Source organism: Cyphomyrmex costatus, unplaced genomic scaffold (assembly GCF_001594065.2).
Source record: "Cyphomyrmex costatus isolate MS0001 unplaced genomic scaffold, Ccosl1.0 scaffold32, whole genome shotgun sequence".
NCBI classification, from domain to species: domain Eukaryota; kingdom Metazoa; phylum Arthropoda; class Insecta; order Hymenoptera; family Formicidae; genus Cyphomyrmex; species Cyphomyrmex costatus.
This window is the reverse complement of record NW_017277340.1, coordinates 701,489-714,693: the sequence shown is the minus strand read 5'-3', so window position 1 is coordinate 714,693 and position 13,205 is coordinate 701,489. Positions and strand designations below refer to the sequence as shown.

Below are 13,205 nucleotides of genomic sequence, written 5' to 3'. Positions count from 1 at the left end.
TTAAGAAAAGAATGTTGTCCTTATTGTCCACGAGTGTACGTACATAATTATTTATCAGAAAAAAATGTTCATTTTCCATTACAATTTAGCTCCCGGTGTTATGAGGAATATAGACACATAATGATGGGCGCTTCTGGTAGTGAACTTCTGGGAGGGAAATGATAGTTATTATACCAAAAATATTGAGTTCGAATTTTAATATTCATGCTCTACTAGATCTCACCTTTCCAAGTTCCAACAACGTATAGTTTACCGCGTAACGCCGAAGACCAAAATGAACATCCTCCTTTCTTAATGAAGAACGTGTGTGACGGTTTTTCGAGGATTGTAGATGTCACATCCCAGGTAGCAAACACACGTCATTTTAACGTCAAATTTTGGTCAATGCTGACGTCTTAATGACGTTCTAACGTCGCAAATTATATGACGTCATCGCGAGGACATCATTTTGACGTTCCAACATGACATCATGTTAGGACGTTTCCAAATGAAGAATTAAGGAGGACCAACATATATGACGTGATTATAACGTCATAACATTAGTTGGTCAATATTTGGTCACTTGACGTCATTCGTATCAACATGATCAGAATTTGACGTCAAAATGACGTGTTTACTACCTGGGATATGATTGAAAACGTATATACACATATATTTAATAGAGGAAAGTTCCTTATTATTATAAATATCTATAAATATTGGTTAAGTTTTAATGAAGGAAATGATTGCATTACGTCAACGTTAGGAAGGATATATTACATTTACATTGCATTGGCACGATTTAGTATAATAGCTGTTTTTGTAGATCTTCTAATAAAATCAATGTGAACAATACGGAGGAAAATTGACGTTTTAATTCCGCTTTAATTTAACTTTAAGCAAGTAATCTTTATTTAATTTAAGCAGGATCAAAAATAATATTGAATCGCTTTTTCTCCCTACATCACGATTAAAACGCGACTTCTGCTTTTCCTCAATCACTTCAACGTAAAAGTTCAAGGACTTTCTTGTTTAAGGATTCAAAGGCTCGTATCTTGCAATATTCCAATTTGTGAATTTCAAATAAATCTTTGCAAGTATAAAGAAATTATTCTTCTTTGTCCAGATTTTTAATCCATGGATAATATTTGGATTTATTATTTGCGAATAATTCCGAAAAAATAAAAAATTTCTCGGCTAATAAGAAAATATTCAGGTACGAAATTTTAAGCTCACATTAATTCGTCATTGTCGCATCTAATAGGGAAGTCCTGTGTCGGTTGCACTCGGGTAATAAAACTTGGTGCTACATGGGAACTAAGTCATGAGCGGCACGTACGCGCGAGTTTACGTACGTGTCTCTCGTATGACGCGGTCGTGCATTCGGGATGGTCGCCGTGCATGGAAAGCGCGACCATAGTGGCTAAAGGAGGAGGAAGCCCCGAGGTGAGGCTTCCGGGATGTAGCTATTTGCTAAATACGTTGTTCAATTATTCATGTGTCAACGTTGCTTTCCTTCCATTGCCTTCTACATATATGTTTGCGGTTTATCACCGGGCGAGTACCAATCTCTGCAAGGCGACCAAGAGCTACTCTCGATCGTCAAGATGGTAGCAATTTTTTACTATTTTCTTTCGTCTTGAAGAGTCGTAACTTTTCGTCAAGTTATAATAAAAGATATGCGGTATTTTGAACTTTTTAATACGTGTATTTTAATACTTTTGTGGCCGGAATAATTCTTTTATATAGAAAAAACTTGGCGGGTCGCATTAAAAGATAAAGCTAGTGGTAGCATAGCGTCGTGAATTGGCAGCGACACGAACTCCTCGTATACGCAATGACGTTCACGCGTCAAGCGATCAAATCAGCGGTTATAATTTTTGGCTTACACATTGTTGGCTTGGTTAACACTTGGCGTCGCGACGCTACCGCGTCGCTTGATTCGTAAACTGAAAAAGATTTTTATTTGTGTTTTATTCGTAAATATTTTGTTTATTTCAGCATTTTTTTAGATTTTATGAATTATGATGAATTTTTATCATTCGTAAGTAAAGAGATTATTGTTGAATTTTAAAAGCTTGAAAAGAGGCTGTAAAAAAATGGAGTATAAGTAGTGAGCGTTCCTTAAGCGCTAAATATATGTAGAGTATAAATTACTCTAAAGCGTTAAGTCATGTTCAGTCAATTAACTAGTGACAAAAAAGAAAATATTTAACAAAGCTTTTGGAAAAGCATTTTACTAAGAGATTAGTATAACTCATTTTTTAACAGTAACGTTAATTGTAAATTTGTAAGATAAAATTTAATGAAAGGTATAATAAATAAATAATTATTATTAAATTTTTTGAATTTTAAAAACTACCAAATTAACAAATTTTAACAATTTAATAAATAATAAATTAAATTATAATTCTTTTATAATTAAATAATTATAAAATTGTATTATTATATTATATTATTTGTTTTTACTTTCGCTATAATTATTTAATGACTTGTAGCTAGTAAAAATGTAGCTATAGAATTTGGAATGGATTAGAAATATTTCGCTTGCGTAACATGACATTACCTTTGAAGTTTGCAAATACTTTCACAAATTATATTGTACACAAATGTTTTCACTTAATTATGTGTATAATAATTTTATTTAAAATTTAATTATAAAATAACAAAATTTAATTGTATTAAAATAATCTAACCACGTAATACATTCGTATGTTACTTGACTTAATGTAAAAATTTTGAGCAAAATATATTTTTTCTTCGATGATGAAAAAATTCTAGTAGTACATTCATACATATATATAATTTAATTAAACAAGACTCGACTAAATATTTGTTATTTACACATTTCGAATTGAAATTAAATAACGCGGAAATATTCGGGATTTCCGTGTTTATCTTTCAAAATATCAAAATATAAAGACTATGCAACTGTACATAACTGTACGATACATCACGATCGATTATTTTGCTTTATTTTATTTGCGGATTACTAACTTTAAAAATGTGTTCTAAATTTTTTTGAAAACATTGACTTGGTTTGATATTTAAATATTTATATATAAATATTAATAATTTTATTTTAAAAAGTCTATATTTATTTATGATAAAATTTTCAATTAATAATTAGATTCAATTTTTTTTTACAAAATTATACAATATACATTATTTTTAATTTTTCTTTATAAATGAGAGGTATTATTTGTAGCCAAGTTAATAGGAGGAATTATATTTTAATTACTAAACGGAGTACAACATAAAGTTCCATTATTTTTCAAAAAACATAAGAAACAGAGATTTCGTATATCTCCAGTAAAATTTTCAATTATTTTATTACTTACTCTCTCTCTCTTTTTTCTAAAGAAAAGAACGTAAGAGATTTCTCTAAAATAATTGCACATGAAAACGCGCGTCACTAGCATTAGTTGTCCTACTATTCCACTCAATGGTTCGCTTGAAAATTCACAGAACGTACGTACGGCATTAATATAGTTGTAGAGTGATAAACCGTCGTCCCACGGTTCCTCTTTCTCACAGGACAGATTTGCTGGTCTTAAATCGTGACTACGGTCCAGAGCTGCCAAACCGTGCGCGAAAACCTGCACGCTATCGTACACCAAAGCTGGTTCTGCCTGAAACATACGTTTCCTTTTGACGAGAGTTTGTGCTTTGTCTATTGTACAAAAAAACTTCAGCTTTAACTTTAGAACTGTTACACGGACAAAACTTTTGCCAGCACCTACTAATGCAAATATAGATCGAGCTAAATTGTGATTAAATTTTAATGAGATTCGTTTTTAATTCTGTAGCTTAATGATTGGTCGATTATTATTCATACTTGTTGGAAATTAAAAGTTCTATTTCATTTTACATTCAAAGTTCGTTCTTGTAAGACAGAATATTAAATGTATTCGATATGAAACATTGATCTTATACTTAAAATCAATTACATAAAAATTTGCTTCTTGTAATTATAATTTAAAATTATAAATTGATATGTCTTCAATTTAATAATTGTTGAATTTAAAATTTGGTAAGATTTTGAGAAAGTATTAGTGAAAAAGAACTTGAAAAGGAACGAATTTAAATATATCGATCGTCTTAATATATTAATATGTTAAGGAGGGAATTTTGGAAAGTAAATTCTGAGAGGTAAACTTAGCTATTTCAGCAGATGGGGTGGCCGTCTTCGAAGTCCTTGAGAGAAAACCGTGCTTAGTGCACTCAATTGATCCGAATTAATGACATTGCGGTGTTGGCCGCGGGCGAAACTCACTTAATTACTGAAGGGCTGACAAAGCTCGAACTGGACAGAGCTCTGCTGACCAATTCGGTCTATTCGACTTTTCAATTCTCTCTGCTTTTAGTCTATATTTGTTCGAACCTAGCTTGTATCATGTAGATTTATATACCATTTTGTAATCGTGTAATTAATTGTTATTTTCTTAACCTTAAAATTATGTTCTTAAATAAAATTTTGTATCACTCATTGAATTTGAAGTTTGTCATTTTAAATTTTAATTTTTTAAAATAATGTATATTTATGTTATATTGGAGAGAATAGTGTTTCGTACATCATTTTAAGCGCACGAATAAGTTTAAAACTAAACTTATTTTATAAAAATATGCAACACGCGCTGTATTTTAACAATGAGATAGTGAAGAAAGCATTAATAATCTGTTACATCGAAATTTCCACCAACCTGAATGACTCCCGTTTTGTTTAAAATGGCATGTCCAATCGCTGGTTGGAAACGTTCCATCTGCTTGAGTACTTCAGCAACTTTGGGCTCTTCGAGATCCACCAAGCGAAAGGCCGTCATGTTCACGCTATTATATTTGAAATCTTCTAGATCAAACGTTTCTATATCCTGTAAAAACAAATGTAGAGAAAAAGATTTGTTTATTTCATCTACTGTATATTCGTAATTAATTTTAATATATTTTATAACATCTTTATATTTTAATACTATCTAAATCTTTTACAATATATAAATTGTGTTAATGCATAATAAAATTCAATAAACACAGGGTTAATTATGTTAAATATTATTAAATTAATAATACATTTAATTTTAATGTAATAGTTTCTATTAATTAGATTAATAAGCGATAGGTATTTTATAACAGTTAAATTTTAGTCTTCTCTAAAGTATATATTGAACACTGTCAGTTATATTCTACAAGTAATATTCTATAAAAATTGTAAAAAAGAAATTTCCTATTTAATCTAGGTCAATCTAACTTCTCTACAAATACATAAAGCTATCAATTTATTCACCATCTTCAAATGATAAGGAATTCAACCGCCTCGGACATGAGGTATTTAAGAAAATGTAACTGGGGTAAGATTTTTCCCGCTCGAGGCGTAGTTACAGGGTAAGTCGACTAAATTGAAGAAAAATGAGGCAGTTCCAGCGATTTCCGTCATCGTCGTAATTGCAATCGTTATAGCGTAACCAATCTCAACCAGTCTCGCCTAGGAAGCCCTCGAGAGGGTATGATTTATAATTATACGGTGCTACAGCGTTCACGACGTAGATCGTTAAAGTAAATAACGCGACTTCTCTATAAGGTCATTCACCGACAACTTACGTAGCTGCATAACAAAGTCGATCGTAGCAGATAACGTTTCGTTTCCGTTCTTAAGCGGTTTCTTTTTTGTACCTTTCATTATTGCCTATTACTCTTTTCTTTAATTCCGTCACTTCGCTGTGTATCGGGGATTGAAAAGTTATTTTTTTTTTAAATAACTAATTACCGTTTCTCGTTACCCCAAGTTAAGACAAAAAACTAATTAATGTTACTGTTACTTAAAAAATAATGATTCGTTATGTTTCCGTTACCGTTTTAATGTTGAGATCTTAAGATTAAGTTGAGATTTTAAGATCTGTCTAAAAAATTTGGCAATATTTTTTGTTTAAGCGTTAATAAAAGCAGTAAACAACAATGAATTAGATTGATATGTGAAAACACAACTAAAAATATGAAAATGTCCGAGAAATTTTTCAGTCCGAGAAATTCGTGCATAATAATATTTCAAAGTGAATTTATATGCATATCTATGAACTGATTAAATTTTAATCTTGAAACGCAAATCGGTTGAGGTTACCCGAGTTCACAAGTTGATTTTTAGGACTTTTAGATTTGATATCTACTAGACTTTTTATTAATCTTTGAGAAAAAATCGACACGTTATCGATACAATCTGGAGACACGGTAGTGTCTCGGCGCTAAGCCAAGCGCAGCGACACTGCCGTGCCTCCTTTACGCGAATCTGAGAATTTCGGGGGATTGAGATTGATAAAACGTCGATCTCCTCGATGCAGGTCAATCTTTGAAGATTAATAGAAAATATAGTCAATATCAAGTTGAAACGTCCAAAAAATCAATCAATACCGATTTTGGCGATTTTATTTCGACTTATAAATCAGAGTAATATTTTCCACAATAAATTTTTTAGCACGTGGCATCACTTTGGTCAAACTTAAAGATTAATATTGATAAAGTTTGTTTTCAGGCATTCATAAACGAATCATGGAGCTGTACTAATATTTTAAATTACTTAAACTCTGGTCTTGATGTAAGAACGAATTATAAATATCGGCCAAAGATTTTAGATTAAATATACAAAAATTATTTATGCCATAAATAGGTTTGAAATGTAAAAAGTAATGATAAAAATTATTGTAAAATTTGTTGTTAACGTTAAAAAAAAATGTAAATATACTACCGTTACAGTTACTAAAAAATGAAGTAACACCATTACTAGTCTGCTACCAAGAAAATAACTGTAATGGTAATGGCGTACCGAGTTACTTTTAATCTCAGGTAGCCAATCTACCTTCTTGAATCACGGTATTACCGTTTACTACCGGGAGAAAGTTACGTAACATCCTCTGAAAATGATTTATTTAGAAACGCGCGGATGTACTCACTCCTTGTATGAGTCTAACGGGAGATTCGCATCCCAGGAGTACATTAAACCTTTTTGCGAGATTGCAAGCAGAGCAGTGGATACTCGTATTTACGGAATCATTAGATCATAACGAAGCATACTTTTTATTTCACATTACATTAATTGATTATTAGAATATTTTTTTAAATCAAAATTTTGAATTTAACATGATTTTATCGAGCTCAGATTTTGATGTTATATAGAATTTTGACGCTATAATTATATTATAATTACTTTACACATTAATACTATTCTATCATTGTTCTAGCACTTGTATAGCGCATTGTTTCGTGCTGCATTTAGCTTAAACTGCCTGCAATTTTAATGAAATTGATTAACTCGTTCATGAATTGCTATCAAGTGTAGATTATTATTTGTTTTAAGATGAGTAATTATTATACTATATGTGTGTATATGTGTGTGTATTCCTACAATACAAATATTATATATAAAATATACCATTTTTATTACTAGATTGGTTATAGGATTTCTATAATATAAAGGCAATTGTTTTAATCAATAATTATTCGCAAGAAATTAACTTCACGAAGCGCAAATAACTCTACTGCTACTGCAATATTGTTTCATTATTAAATATATACGTATGTACATATATATCTTCTAACAAACATATATATATATATATATTATATCTCATATTGTTGCCTAATAGAATATAGTACAATCGATATTTGATCAATGATAAACGCATTCATGATATGAGTTTCCGTACTGTAATTATCTTGTTGCTAATATATACATCGATCTCTGACTAATAAACTAACTAAATGCCGGAATGTACAGTTGTATCAACAGCAATGTTTTGTTGCTCATCTCTCCCCTCCCTCCTGTATCTGCATTTATTAGTAGTACGAATTAGCTCCCCGTTTCCTGCAATTAAGGATTGATTAATGGAAGCCTGTTAAATCGAATGTATTACCAAAATCATTTTATGATGTAACCGTCACGATCTGATACGTTATTATTATTAATTAATCTTGACATATTTGCGGAAAAAATTGCGGTATCGAATTGCGATTCGGTTTCGTGTCACTGGCCTGTCGTTGCGAGCTGCAAAATTCGAAGAGGACATTTGCGAGAGAGACATGTTGCGCGTATATGCATACACGGAATACGTGTCTATACATATACGAGTGCAAATGCATCAAGTAAGAACATAGAGTTCTCTGTCCTTCAGCGAATGTAGGTACATAGTCTGTAGCTTGTACGTTACAACTTTGACTAGCCGTGGGGTTTGTATGCGCCATTAGCCCCATTTAAGATAGAAATTTGCGCTGAATGAGACGACGGATTGGAATTTTGGTTGTGCGACTCGAAAGGTAGGAAGGATGATATGTCAAAGAAGAGAATATACACACACACTGACCGAGAGGAGAGAAATGCGCGACGACATGAGCTTTCTGTGATCACGTCAGGGGAATACCTGATATATGCGTTGCCTCGTCATCCGTGGGAGGTCTAATTCCTATCATCGCTATGTTCTCGGACTAGTATGAGATAATACACATAATAAGCTGCACGGAATGTACAAAGAGAAGTGGGATCGACAGGAGCGCGAAATATGCCGGTTATGAAGATGATGAATAGTACACTACAAAATAGGAGAGCCTCGTCTACAAGTTCCCATATGCTTCTGAAAGAGTACTTTTCATTTTTTAGACAATATTATGCGATATTGCGTGCCTGATAAATGTTGAGTCAAATAAATCTTCATGTACGAGTGCCATTATGTTTATTCATGATCAATGAGCTGTTCAATAATTTTATAGTAATACACTTAATTAAATTTGATGCTCTATTATATAATCGATAGATGTGCAAGATTTATTAATTACCTATTAAAATACATTAATGCAATATTTAAACGTAGATTGAATTGAGTTTCGAACCAAAATGTAATTCTGATTGTAATTGCATTAACATGAGGATATTGTTGAAAATGAAATTAATTATATCAAGGAAGAAGAATCATTCTTTTTTATATTACAATTTTATTAAAGACGTTAATAATATTTTAGAGCGAAATAGAATAATCTTACAAGTGGAAATATTGGACCGATAAAAATAAATCAATTAAGAGAAAGAATCTGGTTTCGTCGGTCGAAGCGAATATATGTTTAATAATATTAATATGCAAATTTAGGAACACATATTTTCTTCAGTTCTATAAACTGCGCGCCGATTGCGATCGAACACAATCATAAATTAAAGTTAGAAATAACATCATATATTGGTCGTTAACTTTAATAATGATGCTATATGATGATAAGCATCTTTAGATATTGCAAAGAACATATGTATTGCGAAAAATATTGCTAAACAAGAGTTTAAACTTATTAAAGCTGGAACTCCTTAGTGTCCGGAGTATTTTAGTCGAAAATAGGATCTTTTTTTATAAAAATAATCTTAACGTTGTTAGAAAATTTTGACTTAACCAAGGATATTACGTACACAAGCTTAATCTATGAATAGTTTTAATATGCACAGTTTAAATATTTTCTCTCTTTTTGTCTTTTACGAAAGTAAATACGCAGATGTACTTACAAAGGTTGTGAACATGTAGTGGTATCTGTAGTCATTCATTTGCAGTTGCAGTATCTGTAAGAAATTAAAAACAGAATTAAATTTAAGGGATCTCACAATTAATATAAATTGCATTTTATCATGCCATAAATATATGTTACGATTTCATTAAAAGTAAAGTTATATTGCCATATTTTATTCCTGATACTGTTTTATAGTATCAATATTTTGACAATGTGGTTTTATGATGGCGTTTTAGGTACAGATATGCACACACATGCTTTATGTATACATTCCATGCTATCCATATATATTGCAGTACGAACATTTGCACAACAAATATTATATTGCATATTGTCATTTTGCTACACAAGTATATTGATATTGCACTCTTTGTAGTTCGATATAATTCGTCGTTTTTCATTTTCCGTGGTAAGGCCATATGTATAAATCGATCGAGCTGAGATGGAAGCGAGTCAGATAAAAGAGGTCTTACGCGGATCTTCCCGTGGAAAAACCTCTTCGTGGAAAGGTAAAGCGGATGCGACGAAACGGGCGTGCGAGGTTAAAAGGATATACGAGACCCGGTGCATGAAAGCATGGACGTTTTTTGATTACTCGGCCAGTCGAGGGTTATCCTTGGAAATTCCCGAAGGACGTAGCATGCAAATAACGGGCTTGCTTCGACCGCATCTGAAGCAAGATTGCTTTCCGGAGTGCCGCTGACTAGGTTGTGGAAACGAACAAAATCTAATCCCTCTTGCTTCCAATGTATTTACAGTCTTAATCTTTAAATTGCGAACAAGTTTTTTTCCTGGATTCAAATATTTTTCTATAATTGTTTTACTTGCTATTTTATATTTGTCTACAATTGTGATAATCTCGTAATTGCCTTTTTATTTATAGCAAAATTTTCTACCGTATACGTATAAAATTATACTTGTTTATTTTATACACTTTGCTGATAATTTTAATTATATAAATACTATTTAATTTATTGCAGCAAATTTTAATACTCTGTTCTTTTTATTTATATCAACAATATTTACACGAGGACTGCATATATATAATTGTATTACATACATTATGCAAGTCCAATCGGATGTAATTTTATTTTGTATTTATGTTACACAATTCATCGTAAATTAAACACTGAATAATTTATGTGCTGTCGTCCTATGTTTATTATGTACATAAATTATGGCAGGCCGCGATTTTTCTCACGATACTGATTGTCCTAAGGTATAATGAACAAATTTTATCGTTTTTAGCAATGTGTTATCTTCATAACTGAGAAACGAGTCGATAACGTGTGTTTCAATAGTGAACAATCGAGGCGTGTATTTCCGGCACGTTGATCACTCGCCCGATTATGCAAATTTTTCTATTTGTCGGCCACGCACGCAGCAGCATTTCCAAAGGTGTCGGGAAAAACATCGAGTGCTTTTATCATTTCAAGCGAGCGTGAAAATGGCATACGATTTTCATGAATTATTTTCACCTTGTTTCGTTACCACTAACAATTCGTGCGATTTAATTTCACGATTTGCCGAATTGCGTCATGCGTTTGCAAATAGGTGGTTAAATATTACGAAGCCGTTGTCATCGTGAGTGCCCACGAACATAATGATCTATATAACTCAAAAAATTATTATAACGTTGAACATATAAAACGTATAAATAATAAATAAACTGTACAATATAAAATATAACATAAAGAGACATTAAATACGTTTCAAAAACTTCTGCACTTTATAAGAATAAATTGATATTTATTATTTATTATTTTCTCAAAGAGAAGCATTTAAAATCAATTTATTAAATATTTCAATGATCTATTAGATATTTTCATGATATCGTTAATTTGTGTTAATTGTCGCCGTTATGAGGAATATGTCCTACATAATACAAATATTGCTAAAAAAATTTCTAAAAGTCGATTTCGTATTTTATTATAAATATAATCCTCGACGTATATAATTCAAATACAAGAGATCTTTAACATAAATTTACTCTACTTTGCAATCTACGTGTATTGTATATCTCTTGAGGATACGTTTTAAGAACATTTTTTGGACACTGCATTTTCATTTCGAAAACTAGAAGGCAACAAGAAGTTGGTTTGGAAGGAAAAACTGTAATGCGCAGTCGCCATTAATCCCTATTGCAAAAGTCTTTTTAATCTCCGAGCAACCGAGTCCCTTTGCATGATTCTAGAAAGTTATTTATGAGCTGCGATGCGCCCCGTGTACAGATTTCTGCTTGTTTTCTATTTTTCTTTCATTTTACATCCAGTAAACAACATGTTTTCCGTGTATACGACCGCCATAAGCTGTATTTTTTACACATTTTATTTTCACGGTGATTCTAACGATTCTATCGATATCTAGGGATTCGAATAGGTATTAAACTAAAACGTCTCGAGGAGAAAGAACAACTATTTTCACAATCACATGTGCATCATATTATTCAGATTTGGATACATTGATCGTCAATTTTCGACGCAAATTTCTTCTTCGTTTTTTTTTTTCAAATAGGTACTAATAATTCTGAAGAGAACATCTTTCGCGGATAGAATTCTAACATTTCTTCTTTTGTGAAATAAGTCCGAAGGAGAAAAATTTGTTATTATAGTATGCATTAGTTTTGTTTATTTCAGATGCACTTTCGTATTTATAACAAGTTCAAGTTTTGCAAGGAAAAAGGAAACTAACAAAATGTAGGAAGACATACAAAATAAATGTATTTATAAAATAAGTTGTGACTGTAGTGACATAAATCTAGTAGAGATTTTATATTTGAATGATTTAGGTTTGCACTGCAGTGTCTGCAACTCTTTTATAACACTTCATATTTTATTGAAAAAATATGTGGTATGTATCTGAATAAAGCAACTTGTCAGATTTATCATGCGAGAGATTAACTGTGCGTGAAAAAATATAGTGGATGGGACATACATATGGAAGGAGAAGATATGTTCATATTTCAGTCTTTGAAATGTAATTTTAACACGATGAAAGAAAACGATAAATGTACAATATAAATGGAGATTGTGGAACCTTTTGAGGTGCATGAACGATATCGATATTTAAACATTCAGATTTTGTGAAATGATGTCAAATATCGAATCGTTTAAAACTCACCGCTCGGAAGAATTTCTGCATGTGTACCGGATCTGTGTCAACAATCAGCTTGAAGATCTCTTTGTGTCTAACCTCCCGCAGGACCTGCCTGTAGGATGCAGGGCTCGCCTGACGAATGTACATTTCAGTTCTCACGGATGGCGGGGATTTTACGAGATCCTGCAGTTTGAACAGCCCTGCAAAAACAGAAGAGAGGTATTTTTTCGTAGCAAATTGGTCCTCGGCGCAATGCCAAGTTTCATCATTGCGCGTGCTTGTTATTTCTTTTAATCCTTTCCTTTATGGAATATTTAAAGTTACGTCACGTCAACAATATTTCAAATTGATTGACGTTGCTTATTGCGCGGTTATATAATAAATATTTATTTATGAACTAAAATGATACATCTTGTCAGTTTTATATCATGTATTGAATAGTACGAAAGTACTTTTTCAAGAGTTGGGACATTTTTCAACTGGTATGCCGCGGCTGGTTAACCGCAAATAGTTTCCAAATATATTGTGAAAATTTTAGAGAAGATAAAAAAAGTAAAAGAATTAAAATTTAGAAATAAGTAAAAAAGTAAGAATCGAAGTATTAA

General features: G+C 31.6%; 1 protein-coding gene across 1 annotated transcript in view; it reads right to left on the bottom strand.

Moving 5' to 3' along the window:
* Positions 1-13,205, bottom strand: part of LOC108775806 (glutamate receptor ionotropic, kainate 2) — a 143,682-nt gene that overhangs the window by 32,636 nt on the left and 97,841 nt on the right. The window contains exons 4-7 of the mRNA XM_018542255.1: positions 12,625-12,800; positions 9,503-9,556; positions 4,683-4,850; positions 3,459-3,611 (exon numbers count right to left, since the gene is read on the bottom strand). Coding sequence (XP_018397757.1) covers positions 3,459-3,611; positions 4,683-4,850; positions 9,503-9,556; positions 12,625-12,800 — 551 coding nt within the window. The remainder of the gene's footprint in view (positions 1-3,458; positions 3,612-4,682; positions 4,851-9,502; positions 9,557-12,624; positions 12,801-13,205) is intronic.